This window comes from Eupeodes corollae, chromosome 3 (genome assembly GCF_945859685.1).
Source record: "Eupeodes corollae chromosome 3, idEupCoro1.1, whole genome shotgun sequence".
NCBI lineage: Eukaryota > Metazoa > Arthropoda > Insecta > Diptera > Syrphidae > Eupeodes > Eupeodes corollae.
The window spans coordinates 135,730,545-135,753,637 of NC_079149.1; the positions used below are offsets into that span (position 1 = coordinate 135,730,545).

Consider the following 23,093-nt stretch of genomic DNA (forward strand, 5'->3'; position numbering starts at 1 on the left):
GATGGACAAATATTTTTAGAATACAGAATACTCCGTGAAAATTTTTTATATAAACAAATGTAGATTCAAAAAGAAAAACAAAACTATCTATTTTCTAACGAACATCGGCAACACTGCCCACAAGTACACAAAACAATACTCTTTTGCCTCTCACTCAGCTCAGCGACACTTTTGCTTGATAACACACCAAAAAATGTATCTTGAATGGAAGCAGAAGTTGATCCAAGCCATTTCGAGACGAAAAAGAAAATTCACTTTATTCCGTCAGCTGACTCGTACCAGTGCGGTTGTTCTCCACTAAAGTTCTTCCTTTTTACGTAAACCATTCCCATCATCAGATACAAAAGAAAAAGTGCTAAAAGGAAAAGTGTTTCTGAAAGCTTTTGCAGAGTTATTAAAAAAAATACCGGAAAAAGATACACTTCTGTCGACCTACCAACCGACCGAGCGACCGACAACGACGACGCGTGTGAAAATTTTCATTTACTCGTATACAAAACAAATATCCTGTGACCTCCAGATAACCGCTTCATAGTTACATATTGCCGCAGCATCCCTCTTAACTCGGCCCGAAACTGCTTTTAAACTCGTAGGTAAGATATTATGACTATTATTATATTTCTGCTACTGTGCGGATACCATCACTGAAAGAGCAGCCTCAAATCATCATCATCATCAAAATTCTGTGATATCGCAAGGATTTAGATATGACTTCTCACTGGCGCTTCTGTATCCATCCATATTCGACGGCCTTTGAATTGGTTCGGTTTGGTTTGGGTGTGCAAAAGGAAAAGATACGAGTTCGAGGATACTCTTCTCAGCTCTCAGTATCTTTATAGATATATGTCGTTTGGGGTTTACGTAACATGACACAGTGTCCTGGATTACATTTGGAAGTATATATAGCGAAAGGACATCGGTTGGTTGACGGTTGGTTCTGGGTTTTTGGTATAATTGCATCCTGTCGTTGTCGTACTGAGTTGAGTGTAATTGGATTTTAAAGCGCGTTTCGTATGTGTTTGCAATTAATTTACCAGGCACTTCATCTTTTCGATGGGCTTTTTATGTTCTTGAGACATTATCAGAGTCTTGGTTTTGTTTTTTTTTTTTTAATGTAGTAAAGTTACTTTAAAATATTTATTTTCCCACCTTTGTTTGTTTTGAGCAAATTTTGCATAAATCTACACCTAATTTCGAAAAAGGAAGTCCTTCGCTTTGAAAAAATTCGCGTGCTGCTTTTTTTCAATTCGAATTCTATCATAAGTGCCATGGAAAGAATTTACATCTTTTTGTTTCTGAAATAATGCTTCATGTAAATATATGTATAATATTTTTGTACATTCCTTTATACCTAATGCTGTTCCTTCGTCTAGATACTTATGAGCTCAAAGGGATTTTTCCTGATCTCTGTATGTATGTATGTGTGTATGTTTGTGCTGATGTTTATTAAGTAGGGAATTTCCGGAGGAAGGTTATGTCAGATGAAGACAATAAATAATTTATGTGAAATGTAAATAAGTTATGTATCTAAGCGAGTGCCTTTGGTATTCTTCAACAAAACTGGAAAGATTTACAATTTAAAGTAAAATTATCAAAACCATTTAAAGTTTTGGTATGCATAATTATTTCCATTCGTTCTCTTCGTCTGTGTGTTTTAGTTTAGCTGAAAATGTATCTTTTTATCTGAAGTAGTGCAGAGAATAGATAAAGGATTCTTCCTACAAAACTTTTATATATAGTTTGAGGATTTAATTCAGCCTTGAAGTGATATGTAGGTATATGAAGCATGTTAAAGTTTTTGCAGTATTACGTAAGTTTCCTTATATTTATAATACAATAAATTTATTGGCTTAAGGATGAATATTTTCTATGTAGCTTTCATTGGAGGTGAACATCACGTTTAGAGTGTGGGCTTTATGCCAAAAACTTGGGAGATTATGTAGGAATATGAAGTTAGATAAAGTTATGAGTCCTAAATAAATTAAATTCGATTTGGGGTTTTAAGAAGTTACATAGGTTTAGGTATCTACATAAAAATCCTCATGGTTTTGAACTTAAGAATACTTGAAGAAACTTTTTGGGATTTGGTGTGAAGTTGTTCTTTTAAATACCTTTATTTATTTATTGAAGTGTATTTTTGGTTCGGATTCAAGTATTTCTTTTCTATCTCAATATTTGGGGAACAATTTCAAGAACAAAAAAGATTTCCATTTGTAAAGTATCTGAAATTTATTCTGTGGCGTATGAGTACTTTTTTTTTGTTCAGATGAACTATATTTGAATTACCTTTTCCTTCTTGAATGTGGCTTGAATTTTTAATGAGGACTTGACGTAGGTACACAGTAGATTTCAATTATTGGTTGTTGTAAATATGCATAGATTCTCAGGTTGATTTTTAACAGATTGATGTGACATGCAGAAAAGGATATGTGTGTAGGTAGATTATTTCATCCAAATCCTGTTCAATATAAAATTTCTAATGTGGGATGATTTTTTCTTAGAAGAAAAATTGTTGCATAATAAATAATTTCAATTAAATTTAATTGACCCATGCCTAAAAATAACCCTTATCATTCCTTCCTTGACAGAAATTCGACCTTTTCGAGACAACAAAAACATCAACAACGCCTTATTGAGTATTAGAAATATCAGTCTTATTTTTATAGGATTTAGCTTTTTTTAGTCTGTTAGAATTATCATTAAGTGGGTTTTCTGTGATTTCGGAAGCATTTCATTGATGGAAAAGACATTTTGGGATTGAAAACAAAGTCAACAAGTTTAGAAATATCAAAAATGTGAACATTCTATCAGCAAACAATAAAGATATTTGCAGTTTGTGGTATTTAAGATATTTCAAAAGTGATTTATTTTTAAAGGGTATTTTATTTTAGAGTTATCAAAATCAAATCAAATGGGGTGGCGCAACAGTCCGTTGTGAACCAGGGCCTAGTGACTTACATCTCTCAACCATTCCTGTGTGCGAGTACTGTTGTCAGGAATGGAAGGGACCTACAATTTTGGGCCGAATCCGAACGGCTAGTTTTGAGAAAGGACTTTTTCATGACAAGAATTACTCTTGAAGGATTTGTCAATTCCTCGCAAGAGGCAGTACCCGCGAAAATTATTTTTTTTTAAATTAAGGTGGCACAGGCAGGGATTGAACCCAAGACCCCTTGCATGACAGTCCAACGCACTAACCATCATGCTACGGGTACTGCTATTTTAGAGTTATAGAACTTTGAAATTGAATAAAACAAAGATGATTTTTAAAATTGTCATAAAATTTAATTTACTAGAAAGATATAATTTTAAAATAAAATTTCTGGTATATGACTGCCGCGGCTGACTCAGACCGAGTTTAATCTGGAAGCCCAATTTCAAATAAATTATTCCAATATTTTAGGACGTTAATCAGTTGTATATCAACTTATCGGAGTAAAAAAAATAGCAGTGGCGTGAAACTGCTCTATCTTGAAGGCCAATTTACGGGTAACCCAAATTATGGTACATGTTGCGCCGTGTTGTTGTGAATAAACAGCTCCTGTGCATCATATTTGTTGAATTGATGAACGAAAAAGTCAGTAATTATTTAAAAAGAACGAACGATAATACCAATCCATAAAGTACACACCAAATATGTAGTTAGTTTTTGTGGATTTAACGGTGTCTTAACATACGTTAGGAATTTTCTTCACTTCAAATACGTCACTTTTTGACATATCAATTTAACAAAAAGTGAAATTCGTCGCTTAACAGAATCTACTCGAACAGAACCCTGATTTTCAAAATAAATTTGCAGAATTGGGAAGCGTTCGTTTGGTGTCAGTCTATTATGCTAAAACGTCAAACGAAACTTAAAATAAATCACTTGACAGCTGACAAAATGGCTGCCAGTCAAAGTTTGGTTGCCAACTTAAACAAAAGTGAGATTCATCGCTAAACTTCAGAAATCATTTATTTGAAATTTCAAAGAGAACTTTGATTTTCAAAATAAATTTGCACAATTTGTAAGCGTTGTTTAGGTGTCAGTCTATTGATGCCAAAATGTCAGACCAAACTTAAAATAAATCACTTGACATCTGTCAAAATGGCTGCCAGTTAAAGTAGTGTTGCCAACTTAAGTTCTATTTCTCAATAAAACATCCATTATGTTCATATTTACATTTTGTGGAATTTAAAACATTTCGAATGTGATTTGTTTCTATTTCTTAGAAGAGGAGGATCCCCATAAAGTCTAATTAGAATCTTTAAAAGTTAACATCATTTTCGGGTTCAAAAGTATACACACCTCTAAGTATGTCAATATTTATACCAGAAATCGTCTCTTTTTTCTTTTTAAAGAGTGTTCAAAAATAGAATGAAACAAGACATCGTAAAAATAAATCATAACATAATTTAGTTATATTTGGAATAACTCGATTGTAATGCATCAATATCTATGTATATATACCGCAGTATAGAAAATTATGTCTTTTTTTTGTGTCAAATATCGAATACGCACGCAGCATACGCATTGAAAATTCAGTTTAGAACGAGTTGAGGCGTTGCGTATAGCTCTAAAAATATTCTATGTTCTCTTTCTATCTTTCCTGTCACTTTTGTTTGTACATTAAAAAAAGTATAAAACTAAATTAAATATTCATTAGAATCTACACGATACCAAAACAAAATTTAAGATAAAAGAAGACAAAATAGTTTCTAAGAAGCCCAACATGATGTCGGCCTACAATTCTTCGTTAAACAGACCGCCCTCTGGTTTCCAGAGGTGCATTGAATTTAAATGAGAGCGATAAAGCAACAGGTGATGACATTTATTTACATAAAAGATTATGAGAAACTTGTATGCTTAAACCGTGCCCAAAAAAATGACAGATAAGCTCATAATCGTAGTATTTTTGGGTGGTATAAAATGTCAAGCTCTGACATTTTAAAATCATATTAAAAACTAATGAAAATGGGATTGGAAAAAACTATACATTATTTAATTTCATGCTAAAATCAATATCATTTTAAATTCTTCCCTCTGATTCTATTGTCTCGAGAGAAATATCGCTGATGAAAGACGACGACAACGACAACGACACGATGACAGCTGTTGTCAATTCGTTAAAATGCATTACAGTATCTATCGTTCGAAAATTAGGGCAAGTGCACATAAATGTAAGCCATCTTATATGCATATGTGTAATGTACTGTATTGTAGGTATACCCATATGTCAGTCATAATTATAATGTTTTGCCCTCTGCTCCAATGAAACTATTGATTTTTTCGCTGTTTGCTGATAAGATTGTAATAAAAGCAATTAAAGATAGTTCAAAGTAGAGTGGCCCATATAAGTTTATAGTATGTACAAGTATGATGGCTGATAGCTGAAGTTGTTGCTTTTTATTTTACTTTTGTTTATAGTTGTTGTTGACATTTACATCGAATTGTTTTTGGCTTAATTGACAGAGTAATTACAAATGCTCGCAAAGTGACGTCTATAATACTTTGTACATCATAAGATTCAATGCTGTTAATGATGATAAGTCATATTGTGGTAGGCGTGTTGTGTTTAGTGCGTTGCAATATTTATCAAAATTGTTATCATGTCAATATAAATGATGATGGGTGTGACGTGATAGAAATGCTTTTCAAAATAGGGTGTTTAATAGTGGAAATTATTGGTAGGGTTAGTGAAGGGGTATAGCGATTTGGTGAAGGTTTTGAATGCTGAAGTAGTTTGTTGACTTGGAAATATTTTCAGGCATTTGTATTTTAATGTTTTCTTGTCTCCTGTCAAAATAAATCAAATCGAACAGAGCAAAAGATTTGTTTAAGGTTATCATTTTTTCTTTAATTTTCATCTTCATCATATTTTCGACACGAAAATGACACTTGAATTTTGTACGTCATAAACGTTTATTTACATTTTGTAAAAAATTGATTTTTTTAGGGAGGTGAATGCAAACGAAAATCGACTAAATAAAAAAAAAATTTCATTATTTTGCATTTATCTTAAACGGGTTTTACCGCTTCAATGAATTAAGCACTTTCCAAAAAGCGCTCTAAATTGGGAAGGGAAAGAAGATCTTAGTATAACTATAGGTTTTTTTGAAAAAATGGTCGCAAATATTGTGCATAGATATATATTTTCTATAGTACTCCTATAGGACGAACACTTTTATTTCATCTCCGCGCCGTTTATGGCGCTGCGGGTATCAAAATGCTTGGTAGGGAATCAGTATTGTGTAATACATTTTGCTAAAAACAGTTTAGTAAACTGTCACCTTCTTAAAAGAAATGTCTTTTTTCTATTTTATTTCAGGGTTTAGGCTACCTTAGAATCCTTAAATCTTAAATTGTTCTCTAGGATCTCAAAAAATGTTTTTTTGAAAAGATTAGATCCGGGAAAGACGTTTAAGTACTCAATTTAAAAAATTTGTTTGTTTAATGTGTTGGATAATTGCCCATGGTTTTCAATTGATTGAAATTTCAAACCCGTTTATATCAATACTACCTTTTTAAGTTTTCCAGACTCATAACCCGGACAATTTTCAACCGATATACTTGTAATGTAGAATAACTTTGTTGTTGACAATTATGAGACGATTTTGTAAGCATATTTAGAAAATTTCAATTTAGAAGTGCTCATACTTTTCTAGAAGTAACAAGAGCTGTTGGTCTGATTTTGGACCCTTAAAAAAGCCAATGATATTTTTAATAAAATCCCTGTGGTTCGAATATATCTTGTTGTTTTTTGAAAAAAGTCTAACACTTTATTTATTAATTTCTGAGAAGTTAATTTCTTTAAAATTATCTGAATCAATTAGATCTTTGGTTAAGACAAGTTTTTTTAAAAATGAGATTTATTGACTTTTGGACTGACATTCAAGGGGTCTTGGGTTCAACCCCTGCCTGTGATACCTTTCTTTTTTCATAGGTACTGCCTCTTGCAAGGAATTGACAAATCCTCCAAGAGTATTCTCAAATTAGCTGTTCGGATTCAACATATAAACTGTAGGTCCCTTACATCTCTGACAACATTACTTCCACACAGGAATCGTTGAGAGTTGTAAGTCACTAGGCCCTGGTTCTTCATGGACTGTTGTGCCACATAATTTATTTATTTATAGTACAAATCTTAAAAATTATCAACCGCTAAAAAAAGTTATTTAAGGGTGGCGAAAGCTTTGTCCGATATTCATGATACAACTTCACCCTATTTAGTTTCTTAGTTTTCATAGGAGTTTTATTTTATAGTGGGTCTAAATTTCCAAAAAAAACAAGAATGCAGAAAACGAAAAATCCCGAAACTTGGACAAATTTTTCATTTCATGTCTTTTGTTGTTTTATCGTTTATTTTATAAGTAATATTCTATTGAACTTGCCTGTTATATTTTATTGCTCAAACAATTCTGCCGTGATACTCATACGTATTTCCAAGTATACGATATTCTTTTGTTCAGCCGCACATCAAGAATGTGTGTAGAGATTTATTTTGAGCTGCACATCGAGAATTTGGAATGATTTACATTACTTTGTTTCTCTGTCCAATATATTATTCAAAAACTTAAGACCAACATTTCTTCGGGATATGGTTTTGAATCCGTCTTTACTTTTCGTATTCTCGCAAGGTGTTAAAACGTGATAGTAGTCATTATCCCTTTCGGTGTGCAAATTATAATTTTTCTGGAATTCTGAATTTTCAATTTCTCGATTCCTTCCGTTTCCTTTATATTGTATGTGGGATTTTAACCTTTATGATACGTTTTTTGTGTTTGTTGTTTTTGCTTCCCAAATGAAACTTCTCAAGTTTTCAATTTTGTTTCCTCGAGTAAAGAAAAATCTCAAGTTTTATATTTCTTCCTGGCATATAACTCACTAATTTTTGCATTACATTTGGAAATTAATTCCAAATGATTCTGGAGAAGGTGGGTTGATACCACGCCCTCTGAATGCAAAACTATAAATCCAATTTATTTTCTACAACAAACAAGATCTATGAACATTAGAAATTAATAAAAGACTTTCAAAAACCAACGAATTCGATCTTTTCAGGGGAAATATACTTTTTGATAAACAAGATGTGCTAGTAAAATAACTCACACATTCTTAAAACAATAAATTTATATGTAGAATTCTACGATCGATATCTTGTGATATTTAAAGAAAAACCAAATATCAATAAAATATATAAAATTGTTCTATAAACCAGAAATATCTTAAATGACCTATATTCAGTCTATTAACGAAAATAAACAAAACAAATAAAATCTACAACTCTGAACGCCTGTCGTCGCTGATCAGCGTGTTATTTCTTCACTTTGTTTATAAAATATAAAAACAAATTCACCCAATTTTGCATTGCAGAAAACGTATATAGCTTAAAAATAGTACCAAGAAGCAGCACCATATTTTCTTCTTTTTTAATTGTTTTTTGTATTTTGAAATAAACAAAAGAACAAAGTCAACGGTTTTACCTTGCAGGTCTCTTACACTGCTTACCTACTTAGTTTACCATGTATCAAAGTCTCAGATGGTAATAAATTTTGCTATCGCATCACCGGAAATGCAAAACACACAGATTACTTGTAGAAGTAGATATAAATTTCGGGTCCGTTACCGATGTAGGGTGCCATTGTAAGTTGAGATTCTATTCAATTTATAAGCTTCATAAACAATTTGAATTTCACCTCCAACTCTAACGTCCGCCCAACACTGAAAGATGAACCAAACCTGCAGCAGCAGCGGTCCCATTCAGTGCAAGAAACCAGAGAAGATAGTGAAAACAATCGGTGTATTCGTTGATTTTACACTGTTGTTGTTTGTTTGCTGATATATGGCCCTCTAAGATAAGTCAGCAAAGTGGATGCAACAAACCACGATGACGCCGCCGGCCGCGCCGCCGTTCCGACGACAACAACGACGCCAAGATTCTACATATAAATTCCGTGGCTTGTGTTCCGTGTAGGTAGCTTTGGATTTCGTCGATAAAGCATGGTTAAACAAACCATCTCATGGTATCTTCATCTGGTTGTAGGAATATATTCCCTAGCGTTTTCGCTTCTAACGGAGAAACTCTGTAAGAAAATGACAATACCAATCATAACATTAGTCTGGGTATCAATAACAGTAACTCCTGTCACTTTCCAATTCCAATAACACGAATCGATAACATCCTCCTGAGATGTGGCGTGGGTGCGTTTTCATATGGTAAGGGTATGATGACATTTTCGTGAATATTATTCGCTAAGAGCGAGTATCATGTTCGGTTTAACAAATATTTGTAGTTGTTTGCTTCTCCATCAAGCGTGTTATATAGGTACTTATGTTCAATGTATGACATAAACAGATAAACCTGCACGCATTATACTTTCATAGATATAGCAATTTACTCAACGGGTTTAATGTTATATTATTACACAATAACACACATTTGCTATTAATTGATCGTTATTACAGCATCACATTCAATCCACGCGACACTAAACCACTCGTTAGAAAAACGTTTGAAAATCCCTGAAAACACAAAAACAGCCATAGGCAGTAAGGTTAACTACACAAAGCCGATCAAGTCGAACTTGTTTCTTAGCGTGCGCATATGTGATGCTGGTGACGTTATTTTTATTTTGCGTTTAGGTAGGAGGGATATGAACACTCTACATATGCTTGAGATTTTATCTAGACGATATCATTTGTTTTTACTCGCCTATAATATGCCGCAGTCTCAGTCTTTGTTTGAGCAAAACAAAATAGTTAAGTGTTTGTCGTTGAACGCACTCATTATAACGGCGTGATAGAAATCTTAGTTCTTAAACATTTGACACAATGTCAAGTCGATCATGAAATTGATTGTTCTCTGTTCACATCAGACACCAATGAGCTTGGCCACAATTTGTTCATTCAAAGTACCTAATTGGATCTTTTGATGAAGTTGCGTTACGTGCCTGGACAGAGACTTTGGAACCTCAAATAATGTGTCATGGTTATTTGATCGTTAAATTATGCTGTCATATCTTTCTATCGTTAACAAAAAACTCATTAAACACCACAAAGTCAAAATGGAACAAATATTTGACGTTAGTAGATTTACAATTGAAAATGCCACAAGTAATTAATTTTGAATCTTGTGGCGAAAGGCTTTTATTATAATTGTGTGTTGGTTTTTTGACACTTCGTTGTATAGGAAAATGCACATCAGCTTTATGTTTTTTTTTTAACCAAATGGCCATGCTGTCCATAAATACCTATTACTAGCGGAAATGAGCTAATTTATATGAGCATTCAATCAGCAGTAGTGTGGGGTTAGTCGCATGCCAGCTACAGCTAATAGAAGCTATAAGCATTTAAGTTTATAGCTGTGCGATAGCTCGATTGTCTGCCAACAACCAAACTGACAACAAAAACAACAGAAATGAACGTGTGTCAAGAGTTTGTTGATGTTATTTTTTGAATGAGCTTTTAAGTGTCATTCTCATCGTTGTCGTGCTGAGAGATGAGATATGATGAGAAAGACCATAGTTATAACTTATAAGTGTGTTATGTTTTTTTTTATTATTATTTTAGTCAATAATTTTTGAAGAAGATGCACTCTCGAATGACACTGACATAGTTTTTGTCTTGTTTGCGACACATATACGATTAGATAGAGAGAGGGAGAGAAAAAGGGACAATAATAGCTAAGCTTTATACCTCACGTGCTTATTTTGTGGTGATTAACACGCGACCATAGAATGAAAATTTTAAATTGAAGTACAACACTGAGATTAAACTATCACACATCTGGTTTGTTCAATTTATTTCTAATCATATGGAACTTTCTGTCACTCTGGATTTAAATAAAGATATATGTAGTCGTATTTATGAACGCGGCATAGTATCGGCGTGAAGTTACATTGCATACAAAGACAAACGATAAAAGGTTAAAGATAAACACATTCAGAGTGTTCTTATAGTTTTTAAAGCATGGACCTCCGCGAGTTCAAAAAGTGACAGTTCGTGAAAAAAAATCAAACAAACCTAAATCTATTGAACGGGCATTTTGATTTGAAGTGTCAGAAATTTAGAAGCCTTATAGGTTTCAGTAAATTAGGGAAATTTAAAGCAGTCATTTTATTATTTTATTTTAAAATCTTCACAGATATATGAAGATATTAAAGTTGGTATAAATTTAACAAAATCATTAGGCCACCCTAGAATTTTCGAAAAATTGTTTTAAAATTTTTCCTAGGGCCTCAAATATATATAATTCCAAAATATTATGTCCATGAAAAAGAGTTAAGTACTTGATATTGGATTAAAAACCCATTAAGAAATTATTAAGCTAAACATAAACTAGTAAAATTCTTATTCTCTTTTATTAAAAACTCTTCATTAGAATCTGAACACGCCTTGAAAGTGACAGTTTGTGGAAAAAAAGAAATTAAACAAACGAAATTCTTACAAACTGACCTATTGATTTGCAAAATGTCAAAAATCAAATTGTTTTTGGCAAATAACTAAAAGTTAAAGTAGCCATTTTGTAATATTGAATTTAGATGCTAAAATCGATAACTAGCTTAAAAGGTTTTTAAAATTTAATTTAATAATTTTAAATTATGCGCCACAATGTGTACGGTTTGAATGATTTCCTTGAATATTTCTATGACTTATTTTGATATTTATGGACAAGCATATTCATTTTTTTTAAAACACACATTTTTAACATTTCAATTTCCTACATTCAACACATTTCTTAAATCCTGAAAAAAGTGTCCTACTTATATGTATGGAGACACATGTTTGTTCTGTCTTACCATTATATTCCTTACCTTCCTTAAATCACAAAATATATAGAAAAAATTATGTAATACCTAAAATCTCCAAATAGGTATACCTAAAAGTTTTAAGGGCAGATTATTACCTAATACCTTACACCTACCTGACTCACTATAAGAAGATTTAAACTCTTAAAAGAGTATTTTTCTCTTTAAGCATATACAAGTGGTTGAAAATTATTTCATAGAAAAAGAAAATATACAACAACCTTCAAGACCCCCTCTTTTCAGCAGCCCATTCATTGTGTAAAAAGGAGCATTATAGACGTATACTTTATGTACAGTATAGCAGTTCGGTAGGTATAAAGTAAAAGTATCCACTTGTGGACGTGGTTTAAAGTAGAAGGCTATTATAGTGTCCTCGTTTAAATGACACCTTTTTTGCATAATTTATTCATTTTTTTAAAGAAATAAAAATGAACAACAATTGAAATGTTTATATTTTGGGAATTAACAAAAAAAAAACAATAAATAATGAGGAAACGAAAACTTAATTTTTCATGTAAAATCTTAACAAAGGTCGTTCATACTAAATATTTATGTTCATACATAGGTATACCTATATAGAGGCAGTTAAATATAGTTTATATAAGCTTCAATAAAAATATCTAATTAGGTCAAGATTTGTAGGGCAACCCAACTAACCAACCATCAACCAACCAGCCGTAGATAATTTATTTATTTATTTTTGTTTTCGTTTGATGTTTGATAGGAAAATATTGTGAAACAACTTGAAAGATACACAAGAACTTAAAAAAGCTATATTTTGATGCTTGTTTTGGTAATTTCAATTTTCCACAAACAGACCCGCATTAAATAGAAACAGATAAACAATATCATTTAACAAATTGATTCATCTTTGTCTTTTTTACGTTATTCCCTCATCACATTCAATAAATATTGAAGCTTTTTTTTTTTCTTCTATAATTCCAGATTTTCATAAAAGAAAGCAAAAACGACTTCAACAACAAAAATGGGTTCACCAGCCGTTAAATCCCACAAACGCATCCAGAAATCAACATCGGCGTCACAAGTTTGTATGACAACTTCCGTTGCCGACGAATGTCTTGTGGAATCCAAGCTATTCAGTTGGATGCGGTTATTCCGGTTTGTGTCTTTGCTATGCCGACAAGAATAATAAAATGACAGCGGCGCTAGTGTCTTCCGCATTATCCTATACACACACACAACTCCAATAATTACCGGTTGGATTTTATTTATCAACCGTTAAAAAACAAAAACAACAAAATGACAAAAAAGCAATTATTAACTATTGTTAACTAGTAGGGTCACAAACCAAAAATAATAAAAACCGTTATGCCACTAGAATTTGAATTTAAAATACTGTTAAACTGTTTGAAATACAAAAAAAATGGTTAATTTTTTTAATTTAATTTTTTGAAATAAAAAAAAATGTAAACTTCACCTTAATTTTATTTCTTCCTTAAAATTTCTTTTTTTAATAATTTAGAAAATTTAAAAACTGTATTGAAATATTAGAAATGCATGGAACTAGACTTGCAGATAATGTGACGCCAGGCGTCTTAGATTGTTTAAATTATAAACAAAGTAAAAAAATAAAATTAATTAGAAAGAAAAGTTTTATCAAGTTTTGAGTAGAGATCAATTAAATCAATGCCAATTAAACTTTACTCTATTACTAAATCTACTGTTATTATACGATCTATACTTATCATTTTTAAAAGAAAACATTTATTAAAAAACAAACAAAAAAAAAACAAATATTTAAAATGAAAAAAACTATGCATTTGTTATTAGATTGTAATTTTTAGAAATTTAAATTTAAGAATGTAAGCAAACTACAAAAACATGATGCAATAAAACCGTTCATTGTTCAAAGAGGTCTTTTTTGTTTTTCTATTAAGTTTTCTGAGATTGGAGTTTTAAAATTATGTTTTTACCTTGATTTATTTATTTATTTAATTCGTTAAAATCTAACGTTAACAATATTTAAAAAAAAAATTCTTATAATCTAATAATATCTAATATCATAATTTATATTTATTATACAATATTGTTGAAAAACATAAGTTAAAATTGTTTACATTTTATATTATCATTTACAGATTCTAAACAAAAATGAAATTCGTTATAAATTGTTATTAACTGATTGAGAGGGCTACATACACCATAGTTTGATCTGCTAAATATTTGAATAATAGGTTGCTGTCGCCTTAAACTTGCACGACTGAAACTGAAATTTAATTTACTTAGAACTGATGGTAATGATATCGAACCGTTAATAATCCCAACAATAAAACAAAATTGTAAATACTTTCTGTGGTTAGTCAAAGAAGGGAGGCTGATCAAAGCTAGTCTTTGAGAATAAGGAGGAAATAGATTTTCCCTTGCCCATGGAAGAGACCGAAGACAGAAACGCAGAAACCTTTTTTGGATCGCTTCAATTCTTGAAACATGTATTGAGTAATAAGGTGACCATACCACACAGCCGTATTCTAAAATTATTCTACCAAACGAAATAAATAGAAGTTTAAGAACGTAAGGATCCCGAAATTCACGACCGAATCCTTTAATGAATCCAAGAACCCTATTGGCTTTTTTAATTATATAACTTAAATGATCATTAAATGATAATTTGGGATCTAGAATAATACCTAAGTCAGAAAACATAGAAACTTTACATAACGGACAAGAATCAAACATATAGTCGTACAAAAACGGAATTTTTTTACGTGTAAAACTCATAGTTTTACATTTGTCAACATTTAAAACAAGTCGGTTTTTATTGCACCATTCCCTAAATATTGTTAAGTCTTCTTGTAATAATAAACAGTCAGAGGAGGATTTTATACTTTTGAAAAGCTTAATGTCATCAGCATTAATAAGGACAGACGAGTTTTTTAAGTTTGAAACCAAGTCGTTAATAAATAAAACAAATAAAATAGGACCTAGGTGGCTGCCCTGAGGGACGCCAGAATTGACAACAAATTGAATTGAACTTTCATTACGAAACAAGACAGAATAACGACGATTTTTTAAGTATGAAGAAATCCAATTTATAAAATTGTTGTAAAATCCTAGATGGTATAATTTTAGAATTAGTGTATTGTGACATAACTTGTCAAAGGCTTTACTAAAGTCAGTAAATACGCAATCAACTTGCCCGCGTTTTTCAAATACATCTAGACAAAAGGACACGAAGTTAAATAAATTAGTTACAGTGGATCTCTTTTTGACAAAGCCATGCTGGCTATCACAAATAAGAGAACTACAATGAAAAGAAAGAACATTACTCACAATTGACTCAAACAGTTTAGGTATCACAGATAGTTTTGCAATGGGCCTATAGTTCATTATTTCATTCTTTGGGCCTTTTTTTGTGTATGGGAATAATAAATGAACTTTTCCAGATAACAGGAAAATTGAACTTTTTAAGGATGCATTGAAGAGAACACATAACGGATATGACAAATAAGAAGCACATTTTTTTAATATATAAGATGGAACACCATCGGGGCCTGGAGTAAAGCACTCATCGAGTTTTAAAATATGTTGAGCAACTGTGTCTTCACTTATTTCAAAATTAATTGCGTTTAAATGAGTAAAGCTGTCAGAAGAAGAAGAAAAAGAAGAGGAATTATTAAAGTCTGATTCTTCAAATGCTACTTTGAATTGATTAGCAAACATGTTTGCAATAATCTTTGGATCATGACTAGTTGACGAATTATTTGACATCGAATTCGGATAGCCACACGTTTTCCTTTTATTATTAACGAAATTCCAGAAACTATCTGGATTAGATTTAATACCATGTTCTATTTTACAAATGTAATCGTCATATAGAATGTTAGAATAATCAGAAAAGATTTGTTTTAGAATTAAGAAAGTTCTGTAATCATCGTCAGTTCTAGTTATGTTATATTTTACCCTAGCTTTGTTTCTTTTATTTTTTAAGTTTTTAATACGCGTATCAAACCATGGTGGTGCATTTGAAGCAAAACGTGATCTTTTTAAAGGAATAGTTTCGTAAAAGCAGTTAAAAAGAGTTCTATAAAAATTATTACACATATCCTCAATATTACAATTACAAAATAATTGATTCCAATTTACAGTTATTAACATATCAAAAAGATCTACAAAATTACATTTAGAAAAGTCAAATTCAAGTTTGTTGTTATTATTGTTATTGTAAGGAGAAGACATGTTTAAACCTAGTGAAATATCTAATGCAGGATGATGTCGATCTTCGTCTATTAGTTTTACAGTAGCAGTTAAAACAGCAATTTCGTTGTTAATTGCTTCGACGAAAAACACTAAGTCAAGAATTTTTCCAAAACGATTTCTCATTCCATTGAATTGACTTAAACCACACGATGACATACCATCTATTCATGTTAGTTCATTAAGGCTGGACGCATTTATTGGAACATGGAAGTTGTCGTCATCAATTTTTGTCCAGTTAAGGTTTGGTAGATTAAAGTCACCTACGATCAAAATTTCATCTTCGGGTTCCATAGAATGATTTGGTCAAAAAAGACAACAAAACAGTGCGACAAGGCCTTAATACTTACAACCTCCAAATTATTAAAAAGACTATGACTTATAAGACATTTAAATTCTAAGCACTGGTACAGGCTTTTAAAGAAAAATAAGGAGTATTAACATTATTCTTTTAATTATAAATATCAAAATGGAGTAGATAGAGAAGTGGATAAAGTATTCCACATTCGTGATGTGCGTCTTAAAAAAGAATCTCTGATAGTAACTTGTTAGCATTCCTGGTAGTGCGAGGGGGAGGAAGGGTAAGAATGAGATAACAAAATTTCATAGATAACGTTATCCACTAATCTCGTGCATTCATTGTAAGGCTTAATTATAAAATTTGCCAAATGGACTACATTGTCTATTTTTAAGACTTCCTTATCATTTTTGAACTTGCCTATCGACGCAGATAGTTTCTGAGATCTAAACGTCACAAAACTTTGTCAACAAAAAAAATGAAAAAGTGATGAAGTGAAATAATTTATTTTAATTAGTTCCATTTTCTTTTCTAAACAATCTGCTAAGAAGACAAATTATGGAGCTACTTTATATGATCCCCAACTTCTCATATCTATGTAAGTACAAGTTTCTGTGTTTTGTTGCTTTCTAGGTACTATAACTTTGCCTCTATTGCGATCATTAAGAACCTAAAACAATGCATAAACGATTTAGTCTTTATCATTTGCACCAATTTTATAAATTATTTCCCATTAGTTGTCAGTTTTCTGTAATTGTAAAATGTTTAAAACATTTAAAAAATTATAACTTTAACTGTATGTACTTTAACTTTCTATTATTTATTTTTCTTTTGATTTCGTTTGTTTAAAAATTCTTTTCGTATGTATATGTCTTGAAATCTTCTTGAATGACAGATTATAGAAATCGTAGGCAGTGCTAAAGGACTGTGATTTCAGTAATAACCAGATAAGTCCAACAAAATGATGCTGGTAGTGCAGGACATATATTACCGATCTGGGCCGGATTGAGGGGCCTTCGCAAACGGGGGGCCTACCAATTGAGACTTTGGAAAATGTTTGTTTCAAACTCTTACAAGTAAACACTAATAAAAATCTTTTTCTTTGATATGTTTTTTTTGCTCTTTTACCTTTACCTACATCGTACAGTTCTTTGTACATATATGATTATTTAATTATATTTATCTTAAACTAGCTGACCCGGCAGACTCCGTACTGTCTCAATAGATAAATAAAAGACCTAAACTTTTGTGTAAATTAAACGCGATATATAATTCTAAATGCGCGAAGCAGGGAAACTCCAAGATTATTCCGCAAACTTCTAAAGACTATCCTTGTGATTTATTTATTATCATTGCAAAGGCCAGACGTAATGGAAATTGCAAGAGTTTAAAATCGAATGGTAAATCCGTTGGAATGATCGGTATTCGCGGGATCAAGACACCCTCTCCTTTGTATTTTCCTTTTATGATGGTTGCCTCAATGACGTTATTCATCAGCTTTTTCACAGCCAGTTTTGTACCATTGCATAGTCGAGGTTGACAACTGATCCTACTTTTAACTGAAAATTGTGAGGTGGTAATCCAGAAAATTCCAGTGAATTTAAAAACTCCGTGGGATAGTTGACTTCGTCATCCTGGTTCATAACAGTGTCGACTGTTTTGAAGGAAACCAACTGTCCTGGAAGAAAATTCTGAATGGTCGCATTGAGATCTTGGCCATCTCTATTTTCCGCTGCCAATATTGCTCGTTCACCCAGCCAATTATGGTTATTAAACTTTTGCTCTACATCTGTGAAAACACGCTGAATAAGCTCCTCTTTTGAATCTGTGATGTAACAGAAATCAGTGGTTAATTTGATAAATCCGACCGAGATGGTCATTGGTCTTTATTATTTCCAATATCTAACAACTGCAAAAACACTCGCATGTTAGTTGTTAATTGGAGTGTCTTTGCGCACTGCCAAAAGTTCGATGGTTTTAGGCATGCAATGAAATTAAGAACGTTTTTCCGGTTCCTCCGGGAACATCAAGGAAGATCCTCCAAAGCGCATGCGAAGACTATTTTCATAGATATGATTGAATTTGAACTTTATGCAGCGGTAGTAAATTGCAAATTGACTCTTTCACGTTACGAACACACCTAAATTGCTTAGACAACAGTGAGTGATTATAATTTAATATGAACTTTATTGAATAGCAATGAAATTCAAATTGACTCTAGAAAACGTTTTCTGGGAAATAGAAAAGCGTAGTTTTTAGGGTTTTTCCGGAAATTATTGGATTTTTTCTCGTCTTTTAAACCTTCCCTAGACCTCCACGAATATTTCAAGACTAAGATAAGATAAATCCGTTCAGCCGTTCTCGAGTTTTAGTGAGACTACGAACAGCAATTCATTTTTATATATATACTTGTAGATAATAGAAATCATTGATGTACATTTGTTCACTCCAATCATATAACAGGAAGCAGCCAAAAAAATATCCCATACTGATGAACCAGAATGAGAAATGTGAGGTTTAATCCGCTCGATTAAGGGAAAGCACAAGACGCAAATCTGTCACCCAAGGAAAAATACAAAGTATCCGCCTTCATCGTCATTGACCAGCTATCCGTTTCTCTTACTAAGAGATTGCATGCCTATGTAGCTGTACGTTCGAGATTTGGATTCCTGAATCACATCGAGAAGATGGATGATGAAAATTTGCACGCTGCAGCAGAGGCATTGGTAAATGGGTATCCGGATGATTTAGAGCCAAGTCTTGGTAATAAGTTGGTGTAATTTGTGTCTTTGATTGAATCAAAAACAAAAAGGAAAAAGACTATGGAACATATCAATCGCTGGAACTTTTATTTTATTACCAAATTATTGAAAATGAAAACTTCAGAGCTACACTCACAAACCTCGAAATTGCATTGATAATGTATTTGGTTCTGATGGTAACAAATTGCACTGGAGTGCGCTCATTTTCAAAAATGAAATTTATAAAAAATAGGCACGTCTATCGAAGCTCTTTCTCCTGAGCATTGAAAGCGATTTACTTCGAGAACTAGATTTCAACCAAATCATCAACGATTTTTCGGCGAAAGAAGCTCGAAAGGTTCCGTTCGTTAACTCTAAAATTTAAATTCAGATAATTCTTTTTTCCGTTAAATTTATATGTATGTGTTTGTTCAATACTAAAGGAATCTACTTGGTTTAACAATAAATAATTTATTGAAAAACTCTAGTGAAAAAAAATGGTTTAGTTCATTTTGAAAATAATTTGGGGTGAGGGGACCTCCGCTTTTTTATTGCCACAAGGCCTCTGAAACTCTAAGTCCGGCCCTGTTACCGACATTCGTTCATCTATCTTTCACCGGATTTTATAATAGCAAAAGTTTGGAAAATATAATTGAAACTGTCATTTTAGCTCATGCGCCAAATTTTCTAATAAAACTTATTGTTTACTAAAATAAAAATAAAGGAAAATCTTGAAACATAGCTTTGGTGTTTAAGCAATTTGAATTTCAATTTTCTTAAACCTCTTTCACAAGCCTTGTTACAAGGAAACCTGTCTAAATACGTAGAGTATGCTGGAGTTATCGAAAATTAAGGCTTTGTGAATTATTATTCAGAAGGAAGGAACAATTTTCTTGAACTTATTACTTAAAGCAGATTATCACAGAACTAATAGTTCTAAGAAAATTTGTTATTTTATCATCGGCTATTAAGATTGTGCGTGGGTCGTTTCAAATAACTTCCTGATCTCAGAGAAAAATTCCACTCGTTTTGGGGAAATATTTTACTCCCAATTGGTAAAAAAACTAGGAAAGTTAAAAATCTCGAAAACAGCCTTAAGAACGCTCTCTGCAATACTTGTGTAATTTATTCTTAAATAAAGGAAAGCTTATGGTGGATTATTTGCTTAACCCAACTTCTACCTTGCCCAGTCTTTGGTTCAATGAACGTATTGATTTTCTTAAGGTTTTAGGAAGCTCAATTTTTCCAAGAATTATTACTTCCAAACAGATATCATTAGGATTTCCTCAAATTGCTCAGCTCTTAGGGTGTTTACCAAATTGACAATTGTAACCAATTTAAGGCAAAAGGTACATATCTTAGAATGATTTTATTTTTAGAAGTTAACTTCAAGTTTCTTAAACGAATATAAATTGATGTTCTTTAGATGCATTCAAAAACTGAAATAAGATGTTTTATTGTTTTTGGTAGAAATCCTGCCCTCTTTTTCTTTTTGTCTTCAAATTTGTATGCAAACGATTATTGGATACTTGTAGGTTGCGTTTTTTGGGGACTCTGCTGATTCAGGAATTCGAAGTTATTGTTTCTTTTATTATTTCCAACGAAGGTTTAAAGAGTTAAAATAACAAAATGTAAATTTAGTTAAGTAAAAGTTAAAGTTATTATTTTTATCTTTTTTTTGGAATAACATGCAAAGGGTTGAAACACTACAAATCGGAATGAAAGAAAGTACCTTTAGAAATGTAGTTCAAAATAACCACATTAGACCAAGAAACCCTCAATTGAAATCCTCTCTCTAAACTGTCAAACTTAATCACCTACACCACATCAAAAATCTCCAGATCCTGATGATTACTGTATATTGGAAGACATCTGTTTGAGTTATAATGCAAACAATTTATGTGTCAGGGCAATGTCTGGAAGTATACTCCCTAACCAACTCCCTAAATTAGTTTATGCTTCAGTAATTACTCTATTTTCTCAGTCAAAGTCGAATGTGTTGGGGATGGGGACTCTGATTTCCAAGTGGGTAGGTTAGGTAGTTAGGTACTTGACTTTAGTTCAGAATAGTTGCGTGACTTTTATGTCCCATTCCCATCCCAAAATATATATGTACTTACATAGGAATAAGAGAGTTGTGGTAACTATAAATGACCAACTATTCCTATTTCTAAACAACAACTGGATGGAAGCTTATTTATATTGAATTTCTGTGACATTTATTCCTATCCTAACGAATGCAGGACGACGAAAAGTTAGTTATAATACTGATTGGGATTGCTAGCTGTCCGAAACCATAATGGTGGTTGGAAAAATATGGCCATTATCCGAGATTTGACATCGGAAAATATATTTGTTATGCAACTTTTACTAGAGCAAGTACCTGGTTTTTATGCTGCTGTTTTAAAAGCTGAACCTTATAGTAGGATGTTTAGCTGGTAGAGGAATAAGGTTTGACAAAGGACAAATGACTTATGTAAAACTTCGGTGACGACTGCTAATGGGTTTAATTCTTCTTTTGGTTCAAAAAAAGGAGGTTATATCTTCTTTTCCAATTAAAGAGACAATTTAATGTTTCCTCTTCAGTGCTTTAATACGCAAAAGAAAGGGGTTTATTGTAGTTTTGAGGAAATGATAGAGATTAAGTTTTGTTTTCTCAACACAGGTTGTTTCTTCATTTGAAATTACTTCGAATTTTACAAAGACTAACTAAAAAGCTAGATTTTCCAATTAATTTAAGTTTTTGGTTAGTTTTTTTTTGGCTTCAAAGGAGATTAATCGTTTTTGAAGGTTTTTCAAATTATCTGCAATTGCGTTGAATTTTTCTATCGCAAGGCAGAAAAGTAATTTTTTTCTTAAAAACTAACTCTGATACTTATGCCTCTAAGAAACACCCTTTATAATGCAACTTCCTTTTTGTCTACCGATAAGTAGGTTAGGATCAAAAATAGAATCTTTAAAAATAATTATTTTAAATTTATTTATATTTATTAGGCTAAACACTAAATGATCACTGTTAAGTCCAAAACTTATAAGGTAACACGGCTTCTAGCTGAATATGAAGAAAAGTACTTTGAGGTACAGTGGTAGTTTCACTGATGAACGGAGGTTGTTGTTTGAGTCAACAATTGCGAAGAAATAAGTCCCGATGAAAGGGTTCGGTAACTCATTTAAATCCTGAAATTTTAAAACGTTTATAGATGAGTCTTATTTAAATTGCCGATTTGATGGATTTATTGGTGTCTTGGAGCGTTTTAAGATTTTGGTGCATTCCAAGAGAATTAGAGAGTTATTAAATTCAAGTACATATTTTTCTTAAAAGTCTTAATGTAAGGAGGTATTTATTTCCCTCAATTGATTAGAAACCATCTATAAGGAGCGGTTTTATCCGGTTCCCCGTCCTTGGAGTTATACTAAGGATCTGGCCTTCCAGGTTGGGGGTTGTACCGCCGGGGTGACTTCCGGGCCACGTAAAAGCCTCATAGTTGCGAAGCACCAACAAGCTTCGGATACGGACGGATTTACTGTTGACAACCTACGGAAACGTATTAAGGTCAACGAACTTCGGATATGCACGTGAAATGTTAGGTCCCTTATATATATGCTCTTCGAGCTCTTAGACAAAACATATGAGCAGTGTCCTGGCTACGATATTAAAATTGTCATGGGCGATTTTAATGCCAAGCTAGGAAGGGAAAACATCTTTGGTGGAATAATCGGGAAGAACAGCCTGCACGACAACACTTCAGACAACGGATTCAGGCTCATAGTTTTTGCTGCGGAAAGAAACTTGGAGTTCTCCAGATCAATATACCGGCAGCCAGATTGACCAAATTGCGATCGACGCCATCAACGCTTCCTGCAACATGGATGTCCGAACTTTCCGAGGAGCTATAATCGGCTCGGACCACTACCTCGTTGTAGCCAAGGTAGTACTTCGGGTTTCCAAACCCAAGGCAAAACAAAGAGGTGCTGGGAGAAGATATAACTTCGAACGGCTACAATCGCAAGAGATCGCCAAATCCTTTTTCGACTGAGTTACAAGTAACCTC

At 32.4% G+C, this 23,093-nt stretch overlaps 1 protein-coding gene across 2 annotated transcripts; it reads left to right on the forward strand.

Moving 5' to 3' along the window:
* The first annotated feature begins 211 nt into the window (after positions 1-211).
* Positions 212-13,662, forward strand: LOC129952229 (uncharacterized). Of its 2 annotated transcripts, none has more exons than XM_056064716.1 (2): positions 212-593; positions 12,733-13,662. In XM_056064716.1, the coding sequence occupies exon 2, from the start codon at positions 12,773-12,775 to the stop codon at positions 12,935-12,937; it is 165 nt and encodes a 54-aa protein (XP_055920691.1). In that variant the 5' UTR covers positions 212-593; positions 12,733-12,772; the 3' UTR covers positions 12,938-13,662. The 2 variants fall into 2 exon arrangements, with proteins under 2 accessions (XP_055920691.1, XP_055920692.1); XM_056064717.1 differs by lacking the exon at positions 212-593 and adding an exon at positions 10,040-10,062.
* The last annotated feature ends 9,431 nt before the right edge of the window (positions 13,663-23,093 follow it).